The 24,132-nt window shown below is 39.2% G+C and overlaps 1 protein-coding gene and 1 long non-coding RNA gene across 4 annotated transcripts; both read left to right on the forward strand.

The window, feature by feature from the left end:
• Positions 1-557: 557 nt before the first annotated feature.
• LOC120106803 lies at positions 558-1,177 on the forward strand. The gene is made up of 3 exons (XR_005508825.1): positions 558-609; positions 769-948; positions 1,032-1,177. It is a non-coding gene; the product is annotated as an uncharacterized LOC120106803 (long non-coding RNA).
• Positions 1,178-7,189: 6,012 nt separating this feature from the next.
• On the forward strand, positions 7,190-18,261 carry LOC103714839 (peroxisome biogenesis protein 22-like). Of its 3 annotated transcripts, none has more exons than XM_008802268.4 (9): positions 7,190-7,511; positions 8,242-8,478; positions 8,566-8,613; positions 13,724-13,780; positions 13,865-13,966; positions 14,220-14,285; positions 17,196-17,297; positions 17,555-17,671; positions 17,983-18,261. In XM_008802268.4, exons 1-8 carry the CDS (start codon positions 7,389-7,391, stop codon positions 17,660-17,662), a joined length of 843 nt encoding a protein of 280 aa, XP_008800490.1. In that variant the 5' UTR covers positions 7,190-7,388; the 3' UTR covers positions 17,663-17,671; positions 17,983-18,261. The 3 variants fall into 3 exon arrangements, with proteins under 3 accessions (XP_008800490.1, XP_008800491.1, XP_026663393.1); XM_008802269.4 differs by having other exon boundaries at positions 17,787-18,250; XM_026807592.2 differs by having other exon boundaries at positions 17,555-18,250.
• Positions 18,262-24,132: the final 5,871 nt, after the last annotated feature.

The raw sequence follows: 24,132 nt of genomic DNA on the forward strand, positions 1-24,132 counted from the left end.
ACAGTCACTATTCTATTTCCAACTGTACACTACAATGTTCCAAAGGCATTATGTTCATATATTGATGATTTAGGGCGGTTAGGTTCATATAGTTGGGGTCTTGCCATTTTTGCTTTTGTTCGGCAGCAGATACCTACTATATCCGAGAGTGTCAGGAGAAGGAACATCAGCGGGAATGGATCTGGTGGATATATGGATGGATGCACGGTGGCTTTGGTGGTAAGCATCTTTATATTTTTTTTAATTTCATTGTTAAGATATGTATTGTGTTGAAATTTGATGTTCACATTGTTTTTTGGCAGGTATGGGCTGTTGAGCATTCGAATATCCTTTTAGGCAGCCACCGGCCACCGTTTATGTATCCACGTCTGTTGCGTTGGAGCAATGCCAAATTTCCTCGCAAGGTGGACGTGATTGCCAAAGTTATGAAGAACTTAAAAAATTTCAGGTTTGAATATTAATTTGTAACATCACATTTATTTTTACATGATGCAAGACTTAAGTTTTTGCTTGCGACAGGTGATCGAGAAGCTAGAGCCTAGAGAGGAGGAGTTAAACCTTCTCTCGCGAGGAAGGCCACTATTAGAAGCTCCGAAAGAGATAAGTCAGGTAGTACACATTTACAAGTACTTGGCACAGATTTATTTCCATGTGGCACGCACCTTTTATTTTGCGGCACATACTTATAACCACTTGGTACACATTTAATTTCATTTGGTGGCACTTAGTTAAAGACATACTCTAAATTGGATAATTGTGTTGTTTTAGTTTCCATCATCCAGCCAGAGTGAAGGACCTACATTGGAAAGCTTACATACCCGCTTAAAAGTGGCTGAGAGGTCTTTGTTTTTGGTTGATAAGAGGGTGTCCAGAATTGAGAAGGTCCTCCGAGATAATGGTCTCTTAGTGGATGACGAAAATATTAAGCATGATACAGATTTTACTGAGGTAAGCAATGTTTGATGAATTATTAACTATGTTGTCGTGGGGATCATGGTTGTTGTTATGAATTAAATACAACTCATTATTAGGTGAGTGAAGAGCATACTACAGTTGAAGCTAAGGACAAAGGTGTAGTGGAGAAAGATGAGATTCACGATAGTGCAGATGAGGTGGAGGTATGTAATTATTTGATTTTGATAAAATATTTTTTTATCATTATACTATCTTGTTTATTACATGAAATGTATATTGTTATCAGGTTATTTGGCCCACTGATGTTAAGGGTGAGAAAGAAGGTAGACCTATCTCCACGAAATATGTTTCCTCCTTATGCCGGCGCGTGAAGTTTGGAGCACGTGAGCGAAAGGCAACAGAGAAAGCAAAGGCCATAGCACACTTTCCAAATACTTATAGAAGGGCAAAAAAGAAACAAAAAATAGCCTCTCTAGGTGAAGGTAGTATGGCACTAGCAATTAAAAAGGAGGATTTGCCCACTCGGTCGAGTAAATTATTGGAGCCTATCACTACTGCACTTATGGAGCTCCGCAAGTCAATTCCACTCGACAAAGAAACATCACCCCCTATAGAGGTAAACAAATTTGTTCAGTTCCTTAAATATTCTGCGTACATATGCAATTTGCTAAGTCCATATCATGTTCTTTGCTAAGTAAAATTGTTGTATTCTCATTTCATTTCACTTAGCTTTTAGAAGAAACTACTAAATTCATTGATGTTGAAAGAGTGGAGACGCCAAAGAGTAAACTGAAAATGGCAAGGAAACATACGTATTACGGGAAGGGAGAAGGTGTGCTCCCTATGTACCATGAAGAAGCTATTGATTTCTTCCTTCAAGAAAATCACATGGAGTAAGTTACCTAAATTAAGTTTGCAATTTCACATTTATCACTATGTAAGTAGCTTAAATATTGGAATGAATTTTGTAGGCACACCATTTGGGAGGATGCAGATACTTTGAATGCTATAGAGCAGCTCCTACATGATGGGCCACTACGCAGTGATGTAGGTTAATTGAAGACATATACCTCGCATAAATTTATATCAACGGTTCTATTTGATGAAGTTCTTTTAATAAATGCAGGTCGTCAACGTTTACTTTCGTGTCATGGAGCTTTGGCATCGAGAAAACACTGAGTCTGTTGATAACCCATCTATATTCTTGCGCTGTGAAATACAGGTTTTGAATCACCCAAAATTTTTTAAGACTCTCCTACAAATTATGTGTATTCTGACATAATAAATTTTGTAGGCTGCCGTGAATCGACATCTATTGTGCATTGGTGAGGTAACTGCTGATGTTACCAAAAGTATTTTACAGTCCTTGCAGCCTAGTATTATAAAATGCCTAGTATAATAACAGCTTCGCTACCGTAACAACAAATGGCCATCAAAACCGGGCTACTACTGTTCTTTGAAGCCATGATAATGAAAATAGGAGGGATCAGCACAAATGATTTGGCGACAATTCTTGGAGCTCAGCTCTGTTATAACAAAGTCAGACGAAGAGTGCAGAATCAGAGGCACATCAACAAAATATCTCTCTTAAAACAAAGTTAGAGGCACACCTGATCTTAATTCCCCACACCCTAAGGCAAAACGGAAGAAGATGGCACACTGGAGCAGAACAAGGCATTCATAAACAAAGAAAACAGTTAAGTTAATTCCCCACACCCTATGGCAAAACGAAACAAGATGGAAAACAGATGGGTAATCTGTTTATCAAAAAAGACAAGACTCCAGTTCAAACAGATGGGTAATCTGCATATAATCTGCTTGCCGGATGGAGTTCAAACAGAAAAATGGAGTTCTTTCTCAACTCCAGTTAGTTTCCAACGTCAAACAGGTGTGGCAAACAGGCCCTACAGACTCTTCTCCCGCCTTCAAAACTCTTCACTGGACTTCCAACGGTAACCTTCTCCCGCCTTCAAACCAAAAAGCCTTCCGTTGGCCCCCCGATAAGCATACAGTCCGTTGGAAACTCAAAGAACAGAGGACTATGCTTGTGTCGCTCCAAAGAACAGAGGACTTCAAACCAAAAAGCCTTCCGTTGGCCTCCCGATAAGCATACAGTCCGTTGGAACCTCACAGAACAGAAAACTATGCTTGTGGAGCTCCAAAGAACAGAGGACTTCAAACCAAAAAGCCTTCCGTTGGCTCCCGACTGCCCTACAGTCCGTTGGAACCTCAAAGAACAGAGCAGAATGCTTGTGGAGCTCCAAAGTCTTCTCTAGAATTCCAACGGTCACCTTCTCCCTCCTTCAAACCGAATATGGCTTCCGTTGGCCACGCGAACAGGGAATTGGGGAAACTCCAAACGACTTACTTCCTTCCGCCTTCAAACCGAATCTCCTCTTCCGTTGGCCAGGGATTACGGAAACTCCAAACGTCTCAATTTTCCGCCTTCAAAATACTGGATCGGGGCATATTCGGCACATTTTCTTGAGACATTTTTCCTCCCAGGGACCGGAAATTATAGTTTCGAGAGCCGTTGGACCGAAAGTTTCATTTTCGATCAACAAGGACGGTTTATTATACCCGAGTCATCCGGAGGGTGGGGAGTTAATTTCCCCTAAAATAATAACCTTTTTTTCTGCGGGCAACACATTTTCCACATTGTAGAGGAAATTGCATCTACTTTGTCGATTAGGATTTCTTGGACGACAATAGCGTTTTGGGTGGCATCCGCAATGGGATCTTATGGAGAGCTCCAGTGGATGGCGACCAACTTAGGTACGTTCCCATTATTACGGTGCTCCTTGGCAATATGGTTTGTGCCCAGCCTTTGCTCGTGGGTATCACCGGAGGTAAGATTTTTTTTTTTTAATTTTTTTACTAAGGCAGGTAATTCATACAATATACGTACAAATGCATCCAATGAAATTAAAAAATACACTTTTCTAGCCAGCGGGTAAGATAGCAAACCAGACTGGAAAGAGCGCTAACGGTATAACGGATAAGAGTACCAATAGTTCTGAGTCTCATTCCCCAGAGTAAAAGGAAGAGATAGGGTGCTATTAAAGAAGGAGATCTTGTACTTATAGTTTTTTTTGGAGAAGCTCACCATCAACACATTTCCTATCGAGCTCGGTTCTCTTTCAATGCTGAGTTCTAGCGTATTCGACATGGTTGTGTGCTACAAGGTCCCCATCAAGGATGCGAAGGTTGCTTAAAGCTGGCCGGTCGATAGGCGAAAGAGAAAAAAAAAGTGTAGTTCTGATCTGAATATTACAGAGCTTCTGAGGCAGCTCTCCACAAGGTACTATCGGTATGGCTGGCCACATAGGCGGCCACCCAATCTCCAGCTCCATTGGCTTTTCTAAATACATGCTTAGCCTGGATGGTCCCTCCATCTCGCATTATCATCCAGTTATCTCGAAGCAAAAGATGGTCACAATTAATAGCCCTCAGACATCTCTGCATCCAACTGATGATCGTACACGAGTCATCCTTCAAAATGACTGAACTAGCTAGTAGCACACACCGAGCATGTCGAAGGCCTGCCTAGATGGCCCTCAGCTCTGCACCAGAGACCGTGATGTCAAATAACTGGAGGTAGGATTTAGCTCCTCTTCTCTTATCACATCTAAACCTTAATCCATTGTCTCTCTCTCTCAAATTTTCTGTCTTGTTATGCTCTGCCCCTTATCTTATTGCATGCTGTTGAAGCTAGATGAGAGTGTGCCCATACATTCTATCATGGCATGCCTTGTATTTGTTTGCTTGTTCTATTCATCTAAATGCAAAAATGTTGAGGGCGAGCTGTTATGGCTGCTGCAAAGATTTTGGCAGCTAGAATGCCGGCAGAGTTTTGAAAAAAAAAATGGATTGCTGAAAAAAAAATAAAAATAAAACCACTGAGTTTTCAACCTTTCCTTCAAATCACGATTACTTAGATTTAAGAAATAATTAAAATGTAATTCCATCCGGAAAGGGATGGATTAGTAAAGAAAGAAAGTGGATCTCGCCTTTTTGGCATTGATCCGAGAGGGAGGAGCCGATGGTGAGCGATGGTGGGAAAGAGGAGAGGGAGCAGAGTGAGGAGTTCGTGGTGAGCAATGGTGGGAAAGAGGAGAGGGAGTACAATGAGCAGCCGGTGGGGAGGGATTGTGGGAAAAGAGGAGAGGGAACAAAGAGTGAGGAGCCAGTGGTGAGGATGGTGATTACTTCACCGTTCTGGCATGGATGATGGAGAGGAACCAAGAAATATGGTGAAAAAGGGGAGGAAATACAGAGGGAGGAAGGCAGGGTAAAAATATCACTTGAGACAATGGTGGAGAAGTCAGAATTGGAGCATGCGCAGCTGGAGGTTGCTCCTTCTCCCTTATTTTTTTCTTATGTTTCCATAAAAAAAAGCATCTCCCCATCACCAATTTTTTTTCATGCAAGCATGCCCTAATGTTTTTTTTATGAGGTCACTTACATAAAAGTGTCGGACCCGTACTTTTTTTATGCGGATATCCGCATATCTATTTTTATGCATAAAAAAGACTCAAAAAATATATTTAAAAATCCTAAAATTAAATTAAAATTATAAGATGAATAAAAAATATAGAATAAAATAATAAAAAAATAATATTAATTTACAGCTGCAGTGTAGCGCGGCTTCCTTGCTGGGAACAAAAAATGCTAGAGCAAAGGTTTGAAACTTTTGGCCTTATATTTGATGAGGTTTAGGGTTTAGAGTTTAGGATGTGCATGCGAAGCATGGAGAGTAGAAACATGGATGGTTGGGCATGTCTCCGCCACGGGCACATTGGTGGGGATTACAATTGAATTTTGCCCATGGCCTCATGGATGTTCAAATGATAGAGTTACTTACTGACAGGATGGGAGCTATGAGTTATGCGTGATGAATCCAAATCCATGCAGGGTGAATTATCTCGCACGTCAATTTAGACACTCAATAAAGTAGCAGCTTCTTGACAGTGCTTCAATCTCAGGGTGCCATTGCAGCTGAAATCTGAGCTCTTTGTGAAATAAAACTTGCCCCTGGCTCGAGGCCTAGTGTTTTGGGTTGAAGCAAACACTCAAGTGGTCCTTCAAAGCCTCCGACAGGATCAAGCAGGGAGGTTGGCACCATATTAGCTTGCCCAATCCCCCACGTCCCCGGACTCATTATCTCACGTTTATCTCTCATATTTACTACTATAGGTTGTATCACCGCCGAAGTCCAAGTTGAAGGTGGTGAGGTCGAAAATGATGCAAGATGAAGAGATGAGCTAGAGAACGATTTTATGGTAGTTGAGCTGAGATAGAAAGGCTGGTGCTAGCGATTTGACCTAAAAATAGGAAAAAGAAATCCACTTGCTAGAGTTTATCTAGTGAGGGACTTTTCGATGTTTAAGCTAGACAGAAATTTTGAAAAAAAAAATAAAGATTTGAAAGAGTTATAGAGGGGGAGAGAGACTAGTAAAATGTACCTAGATCCCCTCTAGGCATTATTTATGTAGAGCAAAAGTTAATATCTATTAGATAGAAGTAGGCTTTAATTGCTTGGTAATGGCCCATGCACGCTACAGATATTAGCGCAAATCGAACCGTAGCAACCCTGCAACATATTCTATAAATGGCGGGATCATAATCATGCCCTCAACGGGTTTTAACCACCTTTAATATGGTTTGAATTGAAGACACAAGGGCTCTCTATAGCTAGTTAGTTCGTCTGCTCAGATTGGCACGATAGTTCAAGTCAGTAACTCGTCTGATGTCGAGGTTAGCAACTCAGTTAGCTATCATGGTAGATGGCTCAGTTTTTGCTGAAGTTATCATCTCGGTTGGTTGTCGAGATCAGACTATAGTAAGATCAGATTGGTGAACATATATCATACCGTACTGTATCACTATTTTGCACTACAAACTTCTAACGATAATTAGGCTTGACCTTTTTGTAGGAAAAAAAAAAGAGCCCGCGTCGATCAACCTTTTTTTCATCTACCATTTCATTATATTCTTACAAGTCAGAAGTCAGATTTGGAAGACGATGTTGGCGCTTGGAGGAAGACGGAAAAATAGAAAAAGATTCTTTTAAATAAAAAGCCTATTACACCGTTATGAGGGGCATAATAACATTTTGACGGTTATATAATATCTGATGTGATTTCAGATGTCACATCATACCACATGGAAGTGTATTTTTTTTATTGTTTTTGGTGAAAAAGAAAGCTGGTCGAGGCCGAACACCCTTCACACTTGTGCCCTGCTCCTCTTTATATACACCGAGAATCGTGCGTTCTCACGTGTTGGCCTCCTTTGGCTGGTTCCCAGATTCCCATCCTACTCTCTCTCTCTCTCTCTCTGTCTCCGGAGCTAGACCCGGAGGAGCTTCCTGTTTGTAGGGTTTGCCGCACGGCGAGCGCCGAAAAAAAAAAACGTCCTTCCTCGGTTTATCTGACGCGGCGGCGACAGCGGCAGCGCCACCACCTTCCACTATGGCGGCGTTGACTTCCCCCGCGGCCGACTCGGGCAGGGACGAACTCGTCGATCTGATCCAGAGGTTCGTGGAATCGCTCGCGGAGGTGTGCGAACGTCTTCCCTTCCACGTCCATCGCGAGGTTCTTGGTCCCTGATATGCCCCTTCGCATTAATTTTATGTCCTTGGGTTGGTGTTATCTTCTTAATTGGATATGTTCATGTTTGATTGCTTTGGAAACTTGCTATTCTCTGTGTACTTGGGGATTATAGAATGGATTCTTTGATTTGTTGGGGTTTGTGCTTCTTTGTGGTAATTTTGCTTCTTGATGCTGTTGGCCGGACTTTCTCGTGGATGATAGCTGGGGTTAGTGTTAGGTGTCCAGCGTGGAGATGATTGATAAAGATGGAGATGCCTTGGTTTAGCAAAATTTGGCTTTAAATCCGATGATACATGGAATAATAGGCTATGGTTGAATTTTCGTCAAGAATTGCTAGGCTTTGTACTTATTAAAAGGATTACGCCATATCATGATGATGATGATGATGATGATGATGATGATGATGTCTTCTTGACTCATCAAAATAATATGGAGAGTGTTTAATCTTGACGGATTTGTTCAAAATTTTCTCTAATTGATTGCATGGTCAAATGGTACTATGCTTGATCTTTGTTTGGGACTAACAATTTAATATTTGTCATTCAAATAATTTAGTTTTTGTCAGAAGCGTGCCAGATTTTTTTACCAAAAAACAATATGCTCGATATGTTGCACACAAGCATGTATCTCATTGAACCAATCTTATTATCTATTTACGGAAGGTTGATTAGTTGGAATAATGAAATTATTTATTGTATATTACTTGTCTCAGAAGCTTCGTTCCATCACAACTCTTGCTGCTCTTGCCATTGCAATTATCTTTGCTTGGAAGTTGTCGAGATCTCCTTCCAACCATCAAAGAAGGCAACGGAAGCAGCCCGGTCCATTGCCTGCTCGTGCTAATGCAAGCTTACATGCAAACATGATCGTGCAATCTTCAGAAGCTAGCACATCTTCTGGGGACTTAGGAGTGCAAGATGTAGCTGATGAATTTATCCCGCCAGTTAAGGTATGCTGTTGTTCTCTTTCCCCCTTAAACCTATAACACTTAAATTGACTGTCTTAGAAATAAGTTCTTCACCCCTCTAATTTGCAGCTGACCCTGGGGCAATTAGTAAGGCAAAGACTTTGTGAAGGGAGGAAGGTAATTTCTTTCTTTCTTTTTTTCTCGGCTCCATCTATCTCGTACCTAATACCAGCACATATAATTGATTTTTGGGGTTGCACCTATTCACTATTTGTATCATGGAAAGATGCAGTCCCCACCTCTGCTCATGGGGTTTCTTCTTAAAACTTAATATTTGGATGACCAGGAAAAGGTCGTCTACAAACAACAAAATGCTTTAGAGCTTGACTTTTTTGACATACAGTACAACAAGGGTATGTGCTATTAATAAGTGCCTATTTGAGAAGAAAGATGAGGACTTTACTGCACAAATTTATACCAGATACTGCAGGACCATTAAAGAAAGAACAAATCTAGTACCTGCACAAAATAAAATTGAGGCTCGAATAGTTTAACGAATAAGCTTGGATAACTAATCTCTGACGAAGAGGAAGAGATTGACGTCTCATTTTCTTTATCACCTTTCCTCGTGTTACATAAAACCAAGATTTGAGATTGTCCATAAAGTAATGCTAATGAGTCGTGATCATGCAGTTATAGAACCTGGATTACTTGCCCACTGATCAGGCTCATAATTTAAAGTAAATTAAATTCTCAAACATGCTGCATACCCATTATGACAACAACAAATCTAGTACTCATACAGTATAAAACTGAGGTTGGATCAGTTAACTATCAAGTTTCTTCATTAAAGTGTGATTCACATCTCCCCCCTCCCCCACCCCCAATGTGTAGACCAAGATTTGAGTTGGTTCATATGGTAATGCGAATTCAATGTGATCCCATGAGTTTGGTAACTTGAATTACTTGTCCACTGGTCAGGTTCATAAGTACATTAGGTTCTCAAATAATGCTGGATATACCTGAAAGTTTTCATGTACTACAAATCTTTCACCACTCTTGTAAAGCATCATGTCTTCTTGTGCATGACCCTATGGAAAGATAAGTTACGAGTACTGCAACGGTATATGAGTGGAAGGGGATGTATCTGAAGGCATCATAGAAAGCAAATAATGACATTCTTTTTTTTTGAGAGGGAGGGAGACCCACTCGTACTATAATTACACAAGTTCAAATTCTTAGAAATGCACCACCCAAGACTCGCACCTGGAACCTTTAGTTTTTAAGCAAAGTGTTGTAACCATTGGGATAAGCCCTAATATGTAAATAATGAAAAGTTCATTATGCAAAATTAATGTCTAGAAGATGAATTTGTCTTCTAAACTTCATCCTATAAGCTTTTGTGTAGTGTAGGTCTGTAAAGAAAAGCGACTATGCCTTGTATGAATGGATGAGATATGTTTAATGGATAGTTGAGATGTGTTAATTTTTTTACTTAATATTGCTGAATAAACAAAAGCATAATCAAGACTCACTATGTACCAAAAAATATGTGACATATTTTAGAATTACTAAGCTCTGGATTGGAATCTTTTTATTTTGTGAAATGAAGCTTGGTGTAGTACCATATTAGGAGTTCTACATAAAATTATGTTTACAATGAGATTTAAGTTTTATTTATCGATCTATTATAATCATAGACAGCATTCTTTTTGCCGTATACCTAAGGTTTGCATTATTTCTTTGCATCCATCTTCAAATTGATGTCTCACAAATTGGCTTAATCTGTACAGATGGCTTTGAATCTGATCTCAACCCATTAGTTTTCTTAATTAAGCTTGGGAACAACATCAGTGACAGATTAAGTTTAAGCACTGGCACTTAATAGCAGGAATCCATTTAGGGTGGAGCACATGCCTTTGAAACTCCTTGGAAACATGCCCCTACACCTGCTTTCCAAGCATTTTCTTATTAAATTTTTCTAAGAGCTTTCCTATACCCTCAACTGACCTGCTTCTAGTTACTAAAAGCATAAGAAAAGGATTATTGATCTAACATTTAGTTAATCCAGATAAAGGTTTTCAGGCTTTCTGTTGATTTTTGAAATGTTTTTAGAAAATTCGATTATTAGGCAAACAACTAACTTAGTGACATAGTTTGGCCACCCCATCTCTTCACCTACAAACTTTATTTATCTTTATGGGATTGTTGTTTCTTTTAAGATCTAAACTTCAAGAAAAGGTCTCTCATGCTATGAGAGATGAAATCAAGCTAATGGTTGCTAGTATAATTAGTAAATTCAGCACAAAGAAATCTATAAAGCATAATGGTTATTCTTAATGATAACAAAAATTCAAGGAGCTAAGCCAACAGCTGTTAGGTCAGCTGGTTGGCATCCCTCTCCTAAGGCTTGCCCTTGAGGGAGGTCCAGGGTTCAAGCTTTGATGGTGGCTTGTTACCACTGTATTGGTCAAAAAATTCAAGGAGCTAAACAAAGGTGTTTATGCTACATTTAAAGGAAGAATTATTTTATTAAATAATATTTGTTTCTGAGGGGAAAAGATCATATACAATGAGACAAACAGTGTCTTCCATTAATACGCATTGATCATTTATTCAGCATATGGGGTTCAATTCTCTTCCACAGGAGCATTTATCCTTCAATAACTGCATCCAGTCTACTATGCAAGAAAGAGCTTGAATGATGACCGCTGAAATTCCTGTTTGCAATTGAACATGACCAGGTTTATTTCAGCTTGACCATTATAAATAACATCTCTAATGCTTTCTTTTTGAATCTGAATCCAGTCTCCTAATTTTTTCTAGATGTCAATATTTGCAACATCATGCATAACAATACATGTGAGTTACTTCACCCTAGGAGCAATGAGATTCAAGGTTTTGTGCTCTAATTTGGTACTTTGCAATCAAAAAACATCTTGTGCGGCTATTAGGGCTACTAATGGGTTGGGCAATTTGAATTCAAAAAGATCTCCATCTGACTTGTGTCTGATAAACCATTTACCTATTGGTAATTACATGTTGTAGACTAAACTTGGTTCTCCTTGGGTCTCAGTCTTGCAAAATTGGATTTGATTTGATTACAGTGATTCAAATAGTAATGGTGGTCTGTCAATCTTTTTAACTGCATGACCGGTTAGGATTTTCTTTTTTGGAGTGCAACAACAAATTTTTAACTAAGTAATTACCATAGGCAATCTTAAAGTTAGGCTTGTTCGAAATTCATGTGGGGTTGCTCATGCTGAACTTATCCTAACTAGTTTGCAATTCAGCCTTAAGGGATTGCTAAATTTGGATGCCAAATATGTTACCGTACGATGCATTTGTTTCCTTATCTGATCAATTTTCCAATAATACTTTCCGTATTCATTTACACTTTTCACCAGAACAGAACTTAGCACCCTTATGATTTGCTATATATACATTCTATACTACTTGTTTGACTTTGTTATGATCATTTATTCTTTGACAGTAAATATTTGATCATTGCCAAATTAATGTGCAAATACAGAATTAAATGGTTTTCATGAGCTACTTCGGAAAGATACACTCTAATGGAAGTAAAAAGAGAAATAAGTATCAAGAACGTTTCCAGACAAATAGTATCACTCTACTTAGACTTTTAAACATGGATAAAGTTCCTGATTATGCAATATTCACCCTTGGGGTTTTCATTTCCATCGTAGGATGCAAATTTTTGATTCCATCCACTAGAAGGATGATTACCATTATATTAGGTCAGTTGGAGCTTTTTGGCCATTACTAGCTAGGCTTCGATCACCACAGCTCACTGTTGGGAACGAAGGTCACTAACTTTTATGTTGAAATTATATATTTTTATCTATCACCAGAACACTGTCATTCTGAGTTCCAAGCTAAGGTGGAAGAGGTGGATGATTGATGTTAGGTTAAGGGCTAGTTTTTAAAAGGAAGATCAAAACATGCGACAAATCTAGATATTAGATGCACCAAAGAAAACTTTAAAATAACCCTGGACTTTACCCTTAATAGGAAAGTTTGGCAGATAAGGATTCATAAAACACAATGCAAATAGCAGGGAGAAAGCTTGATGACTATGGTTATGCTTATGGTAATATAGCTGTTATGAGATGAGTGAGACAAAGTTGGCTACGTGACAAAAATAACTTATAAAAGTCAATATTGCTTAGGAGTTATATATATATATATATATATATATATATATATATATATATATATATATATATATATATTCATGGGGGAGATGCATTTTGGTTTGATAAATTCCCAAGATCAGTGGTAACATGTGGATCTCTAGCAGTTATATTGCCATTTTAGACAGTTATGTTTTTCTTTTTTCTTTTGTTATGTGTAAAAGACATTTTCCATTTGTCTTTTTCACTGTTCAAATTGAAGTTATAATCCTTGAATATGGTTCAATTGCTTTGCAAATAGAGTTAATATGGTGATGCATTTTGAAGTATAACGGAACATGCATTCTTTCTCTGTGATTGGAAGGAAGGTGGAGGTACTGAAAATTGGTATGTCAACAAACTTATGAAAGAATAAGAAGTCATGCCTTTACCGGTTGTGTACAGAATGCTTGGAAATTGCAACACTCTACAGTTTGATACTATTGATGCATTCGATTAGTAAAAAATTCAATTGTTCTTTAAGTTGTATTAATTTCACAATTTGGACAAAGTTGGTCCTGTTTTACGTAATTCTTATTTGTTGATCTTCACAAGTACACTTTGGTGGCAATCTTTTTGTTTGCAGCAAGTAGATAGTTCACCCAACATTGTTGGCCATGTTAGAGAGTTCTTGATGGGACCTATAATGACATCTGAATTGTTTTAGTTATTGAAAAATCTATCTCTTTTAACTATATGGTGACACCTGGAGAGTTCTTACAATCTTGTGCACCAAGGGTTTCAGTTGCTGCTTTCCTAGAAGGCTGCCTAACATTTCCTCCATAACCTTGTTTGCTTGATCACTTGTAGAGTTATCTGCAGCTCTATACCTTTTCCAGATAGGTAGAAATATATGATGCATTTAATTCTTATATTTTTTTAAGCTCTTTTTTCAATAGTAGTCTGACCAAATGCTGATTCGAGGATCATTGAATTTTCAGTTAGCTTTCGTTTGATGTATGATGTAGTTTGTATAACGTGTAAAATCAGTATTCATGTACAGGCACATGTAAGCATATATGAGATATCAAGATTATGCATTCACTTCTATTTGCTCTTCTCTGCATTCATAATCTAGTATTTGTGAATTTCAGGTCACTTGTCGGTTGCTTGGTGTAATTCTTGAGGAGACTAGTCCAGAGGAGATCCAGGTGGTAAAGGAATAACTCTCTGTTTCTATTTCATCTTAGATTATAAAAGAAATAATTGAAATATAGTTGCTGTATCATGGACAGAAGCATGCAACTGTGAGATCTTCTGTGCTAGAAGTATTATTGGAGATCGCAAAACACTGTGATCTTTATCTCATGGAAAGGATTCTCGATGATGAAAGCGAGGTGCGCATATTTTAAACTTGCCATACGTAAGGATTCAAAATATGTCTCTAAAACTCTGCATTTTATGTAGAAGAACATTCTTTATGCAAATTTTAGTACTTCTAGATGTATTGAATAATTAAAGAATCTATAGCTTTCATGAAAAATCTATATGTTAGCCTTTAGGCCATGCACATTAAAGTTTTTAAGTCAACTATACATGTTTACTGGTAACAATGTAGGGATTGTTCTTCACACAAATACAATGGTGCAGGAAAGGGTTCTGTCAACTTTGAAGGATGCTGGAGTTTTTACATCTGGTGGTCTGGTTACTGATAAGGTAGGACATCTTCTCCTGTTGATGGTGTCTCTAGTAGAATGTTCTTTTGGTCATAACTTTTGTTTTACTTGAAGTGGAATTATGATCATTTTAGTATCTCCTATATTATGATTTCTTTTTAGGGCACTATTTTAATTTTTAAGTTATATCTCATTGTATCATCTTTATAAAAGACTAAATGTTATGATTGAATTGTCTTTTTGAATATACCTTATTAACTTTTATGCCTGTGATGTATATTTATATCCCACACTAACATATCTTCTCTTTTGACGTGCAGTTGTTACTAAAGTCATACTAGAGTATGGCAGGTGACATGCATGTGTAGTTCTAATTTTTAATAATAAAATTTAGTTAAATATATAAGAATAAATGCTAGAGCAAGGAATGAAACCTTCGACTTCTTGCTTAATACACATGCTCTAAAAATATGGAAACCACACGGGATGGGAAATGCGGGGTTGGTCAGGCATGCCTCACACATGGTCATATTAGAGGAGTTGGTGTTATATAGTAGAATACATGTTTTCTTTTAATATGATTCTGAAGAACTTATCAAGAGTGAGGTTGTTGAGTGATCTTCCATTGCGATGGCGTTAAGTATTCTCGAGCAACACCATAGTTGTGTCCTGTTTATATCATGCACATAAGTTTGCATGGTCATACTTGATGCAGATTGCGCACTGTGATGTTACAAAAGTCACCATATACATTTATATGGATCAAATAATGCTTTTAGACAAAATTAATGTGGAATCAAATCTTTGAAGTATTAATACCATAACGGTACTGGTACCTTATGGGTACAATATGGACTGATATGGTAAGTGTCTTACTGGTATATGGTATGCTTCTGGTGCCGGCACAGCTAAATGGAGGTTAAATACCATGTGTTGGTAAGGTACCAGTGCAGGGGCCTCTTGGTAACCTTACTGGTATAATCTGGTATGTATAATGTGGACCCTTAATGATACTTAAATTTGTGATTAAATATTTGCCTTCCTGAAAATTGCAATATGGTCAATGCCATCAATACTTGCATCAGATGCATATTTTAACCTGATTGTGCAATGATCTTGATTTGATCCCAGGAAAATCTCAAGTTTGTTCCCCAAATTTTAAATTACTCAACCAATTTAGCATCACATAATTTGAGAATTTGTTATTAATTTAAAGCGATTCACATATGTAGCTTGAATCCGCATGTATAGGGGGCTAAGAATGTACTTCTTTGCTTTAACTATATAAATTCTGCATAACATAAGAATATATAAGTTGAAGGAATAGGAAGAATAATATTGAGAAATCTGACTTTAAATAAAGTACGTATAATCTTTTCATTATGCTTCAACCATACAACTGTTAGAAATTGTTTCAGAAAATAAGTCTGGCTTTTCCAAGGTACAAAACTGTGAACATGGTATGTGAGCGGCCAGGGAGCTGCAGAAGAAGGTGTGGAGGCATGTGATAGAATCAGGCAGGGGTGGAAGATGGGAAAGAGAATAGGCAGAGGAGAGGAAAGGAGATTCATAAAAAAAGCACCTGGAGTATGTAGCTGCCTCGCACCTTTGTTGGCTCCTGCTGCCTAATGTCTGTTGCTAAAGAATGCCTGTCATTGTTTGCAGCTGACTACCATTGTTTGCCACAGAAGACCGCTAATTACCTTTCCTCAGGCTCTCAGCCTGTCAAGATGTTAGAGTAAGGTGGTTGGCAAGTGCCTAATTGTTGAAGATTCACATTCCACACAGCTATACTGTATCATTACCATATGACTGTTGAAGGCAGAGTTTGAGCTTCAACTTGTTTGAGTCAGATCATAACCATAATAATCCAGCGTCTTCCCTCCCATTTGCTTGGCTTCATGAATCCTTATTTCTCCATCAAGTCTCCTGCTGTTGTTATCGCAACTACATTATAGTGTCAAACATGTTATTGAATCAAGCACCTGTTCATCCCCTTGTTTTGATTCCCTGTTCCACTTTAGATTACAAGCAACCTAAGCTTTTTATTTACCTGCCGATTTACTCCAGGCTTCCAAGAGCCTAATAGTCCTTAATTTTATGCTCTAAAAGTTCTTAGTACATTTATATTAAGTTTCATATAGTTCATGATTACAGTATTAGTTTTATTATTGATCTCTTTAAGCAAAGATACTGTGAAGATGTAAATAGGGTAGTAGCATGGACCACGAATTGGCCAATATTCATGTTGCTTCCCTGTGAACTTTTCTGGCTTGTTCATGGGAAAGATTGATGAGTACAGGTGGATACCTGCTAACTTGGCCTATGGATTGTGGATGCAGCCTGGTAGGGATTCTATTAATTTGTGTCATCCAAGTTCTTTAAAACTTGTTCAAGTCTTAGAGCCTATGCTTCTTATGTTAAAAATGATCTTTTAAGCAACTTGTTAGCTTTTTTTTATTAATCATTTATTTTAACATTGAAGAGAGAAGAGGAGAGAGAAGGGAAAAACTTGAGTGAAAAAGAGGATTTTATAGTAAGTCAATATATGCTTTTCTGCAATACTACAATTTAGAAAAGGAATTGTTAAATTTATGAAGCTAGTCTTGTTGATTGCTAGATATGGTTTAAAGAAAAGTAAAATTCCATATATGTCCTGTAGTTTTTCCAATATAATTTTGGTACTTCTTATATTTCTTAAACATCTTCATCATGTTGTTATTTCTAGATGATTGATAATTACAAATACATTGTAATTCAGTTACTGGAGTTGCTGCTTGATAGTACCGATCAATACCAGCATGATACCATGTGCAGGCCATGGCCAGTATGACAGCCATTATTGGTCTAGCAACAAATTATGAAGACCTTACTATACTCGTTTCATATGGACCTGCTATTTAAACTTTTGGTTGTATCTGCTTCTGCTAATTATATGTCAAATCTGCAGGTTCTCTTTTGCAGCACTGAAAATGGGTGCTCATCTTTTGTGCGGCAACTGGAACCTGATTGGCATATTGATTCAAATCCTGAGATCATATTCCCATTGGCTGTAAGTGACTCCATTACAGTTTTAAGCTTCCAGATTGTGGATGTGTTCCTCTCTCAAACATCTGCATAGGGTTGGTTGCATGTTGAATGAAAATAATGAATTTCATTAGTTGGATATACATGCAATATATTTTGTGCATATTTTGTTTCTTGCTGAAAAATCAAGTACAAATTATGAAACCAAGTGCACAGTTTATTTTCGCTGCCGTAAGTGACATTGTTTAGCCATATTAAGTTTGCTTTGCTTTATGATTTCAGAGGTTCATCAAATATGAACTGTATATTTCGCCAAGCAGACCTGAACGTACAGCTTCTAATGTTTTCACCTCGACAAGCTTGGAGCAGTTCTTTGGTGTTTCAGCTTGAGGCTAATATGTAAGTTTTTGATTAATATGCCATCACATGTAAAATTGTTTCCTTCTTATGTAGTTTTACTTTTAAGGTGTCATGACCCACAAAATATATTCTTGCATGCTGACCACCCAACCAGATGAAGCTGGGACGTGCGCTCCAGTTTGTTAAGTTTTTATGTCTGAGTGCACAAAATTTTTGAACTTGATACTATATCATCTTTATCCTGCCACCACCAAAAACTAAAATGAACCATTTTTGCTTTAGAGGTTCAGATTCCCTGACTTTCCTGTCAGGATTATGTTACATCAGATGGTTGTCTTGGTGTTTTGTAGATTAAAGGTCCATTGATCTGAAAGGATGTTGTCAGAGCTACAATTTGTAACTTAAAGCGTGTTTGTGGAAGAGCTAATTTTTCTATTTTTAAATATGCACAACAAAATTACTACGAGGGTACAAGGCCTATGATATCTGACTTTCCCCTGGGGCCATTAATTTTACATGTGATGGTGACATTGGGGTGATTTGTACTGTATCCTATACCGTAGTCTGTATGGTACTTTATTGTAAGATCTAATGCAGTCTATTCAGGTTTTCGCTTCATCTTTGATAAACCATTTGGTGTGTTAGATTTTGTGAGATCTGTTGGTTGCAGATGGTGATCTCTGATCTTTACCATCTCAGGAATTCTGTAAGAAATTTGTTGCTGGCAGAAATTCGAATGAAACTGTAAGAATTTTTGTAGGCTAGTTAATATTTCAAAGAACATGGATTAACTCTGATGGTTATGTTTTGTGCAATTTGGTAAAGATAATTTTTGTTTCAATTAGTTTGAGGCAGCTTTAACGTTCTAAAGGTATGAAGTGGTTATGCTTAATACATGGTGGATCATCTAAGTTAATCTACATTGGTCATTGCATTCTACATGTCTTTTTAGACCATTTACAATTTTGTTTTTAGACACTCCAGAAAATAGATGGCGTGGATCATATTAAATCTCTCACCATGTCTTGACGAGAAGATAAATAAATTTGTCATGCACTGATAATGTCAAAGCCTTTACCAACAAGTTGACTTCAGGCTCAGACATGCTTACAATACATGACTTGGGATGGACTTAGCTTGACAGGGTTCAATTCAGGCTCAAGCCAAGCTTGGCTGAGACCCTACTCGACTCAGGCAGCACTCAAGCTACGGATTTCCCGACTTCAGCTCGACTACTTTTTACTCTGTTTCTCAGAGTAATTACCCGTGGACATTGTTTTCTAAATTGTATTTTTCCGTACCATGTTCAACGTAACATTTTTCTGCATTATGCTATTTTACTGCTGCATGAAAAGCTTTTCCATAACGTTTAGTTCCAACAATGAACGTAAATTAGCCACAGATTCATGCAAAGGGATACTAAACTGACGCAAAGGCCTTTAATTCACCATCAAAAGTTTCTTAAAAATATCATTAGACTTAATGTTTGTCATCTATATGGACCTTCAGGTAAAATCTCAGCAGAACCTCAAATTAGTCTTTGGCTTATTAGAGGCCTTGAGGAGGTTCAAGAACTTCAATCATCAACCTTGCAATGAAATTAGCTACTTTGGAAGTTGGTGGACAAAATGTAGGACCTAAAAATAGAAAGAAAACGGTGTCGTTTGCCCACTAGAGACGGCGTTGTGAGAGCCTAACCATCAGGCTTTATGGTCATCAACTCTGATGACTCATCTAAATTTAGACCTTAACTTTCCTTAAGGGGGACCATCAACTCTGATAAATCATCTAAATTTAGACCTCAACTTTCATAATGGGGCCTGATTTGTTTAATTATTGATGTATTGAAATGTTCAGTGACATCACTCTTCGCTATTGATATATCATTTTATCATGCATATTATTTAGTAAAAATTATGCTTGCTTCTGTCAGGAGAGGTTGCACGATTGCTACGCAAAAAAATTGAACATAGCTTGCATTTGTTATTGTTTGGCGTCATGCATATCAGCTATGTTTTAACTTGCCCTTGAACAAACCTTGGAATTGCAAAAAATCTGGCGTCAGAATCTGAGTCTTAAACCAAGGAATAATTGAAGAAAGAAAATTTAAAAAAACCATAAAATACTTAAATTACGAAAGACTCACTTTGCAACAACTAAAAGGGATGAAAGACTCACTTTGCAACAACTAAAAGGGATAACTGGAGCAACTCCATTTATCTTACCAAATACAATTCTTATTGCTCGGTTGATTTTGATATGAATAATATGAAGAACAGCCCACCATACTTCTGCTGCATATCTTTATCACATATTTGACTTACTTGGCCGTTCTTACTGAAACATGAGGGAGTTGAGATATTTTCCTTAAGAGAATGTTGTTCAGAATTCTGATAAATTTTTTTTTGACTGAAACTCTTGATCATTAGGTATCTTGAGATTTTGACAATATAAAATATTCTGACTGACTGCAACTAAGGGAATCTCATCAAAGAATAGTAAACTAAGAGAAATTTCTTCATTTGCAAATGATACTAGTGTAGTTCCTTGATAAGCTTATTAGGTCTCCATATGAATTAAAATATATATTTTCATGTTGAAAAGCTGTCCAGCCTCCCCCCCCCCCGCGCGCTATCTCATCTTTTATTTGCTGATGATTGTCTTCTTTTATGCAGGGCTAGGATGCGGGAATGCGCGAGCGTTGAAGCAGATTTTAGAGGTTTACTGTGAAGCATCTAGTTAGCAGGTGAACTTCCACAAGTCTGCTATCTCTTTTAGTCCGAGTACGGAGTTGCGACTTCGACAGGAGATCCAAGCATTGTTTGCGATGGGAGAGCAGGAGGGGACGTGGTGCTATTTAGGGGTCCCGATCTCCGGGTAAAGACTACGTGTGCCCGAGTGCCACGAGGTGGTGCAGCATATCCAAGAGCGGCTGGAGGGTTGGAGAGCGACGTCGCTATCCATGATGGGCAAAGTGACATTAATCAGATCAGTCCTATGCTCCGTACCAGTCTACCTCATATCCCACACCGTCGTCCCGAGAATAGTGCTGTCGAGGATCGAGAGGGTTATCCTGGGGTTCATCTGGGGGTCTTTTGGTGGTGGCCACGGGGTGCACCTCTTGTTGCTTGAGAGTCGATTTGTCTTCCAACCCGAGCCGGCGGGCTGGGGGTGCAGTCCCTATTGACGAGGAGAGACGCTCTGATCACCCGGCATGCGGCTAGATTCATCCTGGAGCCCCAGAGTTTTTGGAGTCAGGTGATGGCATCGCAATATGGTCCGGCTCGGCTTGGCGAGGTTCCGGCTAGGCGGCGACGGTGCTCCCCCTTGTGGCGGGAGATCAACAGCTATGTGCTTTGGATTTTGTCTCATTGCAGGTGGTTGATAGGTGATGGATAGAGCGTGGACGCAGTGGCAGACTCCTGGGTGGACTCACTTTCAGTAGGGCGGTGGCCGACCATGATTAGCATCGATGCCCCGGGAGGATCCGATCAGTACCAGTTCCAGGCTTTTTCGGCCTTGATATACGGGTATGGAGCTCGACATGCAGATCTAGAGTCAGGGTTGGTGATGTACTCAGCCTTCTTCGGAGTGCGCAGGACACAGGGGTCGACTGTGCCTGGGTCTGGCGTTTCGGTCTGCACCCCCCGGGTGGCCTTATTTCTCTAAAAGGTTGCCTAGGGCAGGCTACCGACGCGACTAGTTCTAAGCAGTAGGAGTATGTAGATCCATCCCTAGTGCCCCTTCTGCCCAGGCAGCTGAGTCAGTGGACTATGCATTGTTCCAGTGTCACCGTGCGAGGAGGATTTGGGAGATTGCCAGGGTTTCCCCCCGGAGGCTGGCGTGACTCGACGTCCTTTTTGCAGATGACCAAAAGGTTGGCGGCATCCCCACCCTCTTGGCAGGCGACTACAGTAGTGACCTATGTGGCGTATCAGATTTGGCTATCCAGGAACACGTGGGCATTTGGCAAGAGCTGTACCCCTCCGTGGATCGTCATTGAGCGAGCTTGGAACCAGGCAGCTGAGGTTATTCAGTCGCATCATTCGGATAGACCTTTGACAGCTCCGAATACCTGGGGCTCTTACTTTACTCTTGGAGCATGCCGCACGGTGTTTTTTACTTGGAAGCCCCCACCTCCGAGTTTCCTCAAGGTTAATTTTGATGGATATGTATTGGATGGTGGGAGCAAGGGAGGCGCGGGCTTCATTATCAGAGGCCCGGATTCCAGAGTTATTGCGGCGGGTGGCTGCCAGATCTTTGACACATCGGTCCCGAGGGCAGAGTTGAAGGCAACCTGGCTTGGCTTGAGGCATGCCCAATGTTGCTTGTCGGCATGCGCTATAGTGCTAGAGGGCGACTCGGCGACAGTTATTAGCTGGATCTAGCAGAGTGTAGGTGGTGTGGGTGAGAGCCACCTGTTACTCAGGAACATTAGGGCTATGGTGTGGGGGAGGGTTGGTCCGTTCAGGTTAAGCATGTGTACCGAGAGGCTAACGGGGCAGCCGATTGGTTAGCCTCATATGTGGCTAACTATTTTGGTGAGACCCTATAGCTGAGAGCGGAGGATCTATCCGGAGTACTCCGGGCCTTATTATCTTTTGACTTTTTTGAGTGTATTCGTACCCGCTAGGTATGATGCACCCGCTCCAGCAAAAAAAAAAAAAATTATCCAGTGATTTTGGTCTTTGCTTCTAAAACTTATGTTTCCTAGTTGATAAAACAATCTTTTGGCTTCTAATTGTTGGGAAGAAATGGGGAGTTCAATTCCAGCCAGGAGAAAGTTTTGATATACAAGTCGCAACTTCAATTCAACTCAAAAACTCGAGCCATGAAATTTTGGTTCTAATGAAATATATCTATCCGACTACCTTCTACCTCCCGTTAATTGATCCGTTGGGACTAAACCTCACATGTGATTTTTAGCATTTTCTTCCTTCATGCGGAGCCAATTTTTTTAACTCTCCTTCAGACCAATCCACGACTACTCTCCGAGTTCCACGCTCATTTTAATTTTTTCGCATGAACCACATGTTATCACTTCAACTTAAGAGCCTGTCAATCTTGCATGCACCACGTCTTACACCATGGCCACCACGACTCATCAATTAGATATTACCATGCTTCATAAGAACTACAAATTCGAGCTTTTTTATAGGCTTGAGTGTTTGCCCCCGGATTATCTTCTTCTTTTTTTTTTGAGTACGTAGAAGGGAGGTTAGACCATCCACTTTTATTTAGATGGAAGCTTGCCCAGGATTGTCAACTATTGGCTCTGATATAATTTGTTATGGAGAAGAGCTAGGGAAGTTTGAGTCCAACTAAAAGGAGGTCTTGATATAAAAATCGAAATTCAAATTAACTTAAAAACTTAAGCCGTGTTAAGTTTTAGGCCCAATCATTTATATCCATCCATCTACCTCCCAGTAATTTTTCCATGTAAGAATTAATCTTGCCTGTGATCCCTGCATTAGTTGTTTTCAACCATGATTATTGCTCGTGATCGGCATCTGCGCATACTATGTATTCAGTATAAAATATGGCATAGAAAAGCTTTTCCCGACCTTGATGGACTTTTACATTGAATGTGTGAGCCTAGCATTCCGCTTAAGCCTCTTGGTGGGTTGTATTAGAGACCTGAATGCGAGTCCCTCTTCCATCAGGGTTGGCAGGGTGTTTATCCCCTGTAAGGCTTTAGTTTGGATTGGCCAGTTGCTTGCAATGTGATACACTGTAGGGTCTGAGCGGTGCTCGCTGGCTATAGACCTTCATAGTTCACAGTTCATAGCAAGTTGGCAGAATATTATTGATTGGCCTTTGGAATAAAGGGACGATCTCAACTAAAGTTCTTATTTGTCACTCGGTCTGGACTCACTTCTCTTAATTTGCTAATGCTGCTTCATGTCTGATATGTCCCTCACTTATTCATGAAATTTTTAGTTCTATTTGTTGGCTTATTGATGTTTCTGTCATGCTTTACATGTTTTCTAATTGTAAGCTCAAGTTTATGTCTACCTTAATTTCAACCCATTTTTTGTACTTCTTCCTGCCTCCATTAGGTCCGGTCTAGAGTTGAATCAGACGGGGTTGTTGGAGGAAAACTACTGCCTCCTGTTGGGTTGTCCCTGTCTTTGTTGAGGAGTGCTGTTTGGTCACTTTTCCTTCCCAACTTTATTTGAAGGTAAAGGAACCAACAAAAATTTATATTTCCAAACACAGATAGCACCTTCCCATCTATTTTAATTTCATTAATATATACCTCTCTTTTATACTTCAAAATTAAGGCAAAAGGCTCAGAAGAAGTAATAGATTGCTCATCAGAAGATCCAAAGCCTCCTAATTAATGGAAAATTTCTCACCAAACCACTCTCGAACCACCCGAATCCTGAGTCCCTTTCTCAACCCCCTCCGAATCCGCCCTCACCTTTGTTCCCTACAACAGCACAAGCATTAGCCCCAGGTGCTAAGCAAAGTTAGGTGGTGGATAGCAACCTCAGCAC

Source organism: Phoenix dactylifera, unplaced genomic scaffold (assembly GCF_009389715.1).
Source record: "Phoenix dactylifera cultivar Barhee BC4 unplaced genomic scaffold, palm_55x_up_171113_PBpolish2nd_filt_p 000643F, whole genome shotgun sequence".
Taxonomy (NCBI): domain Eukaryota; kingdom Viridiplantae; phylum Streptophyta; class Magnoliopsida; order Arecales; family Arecaceae; genus Phoenix; species Phoenix dactylifera.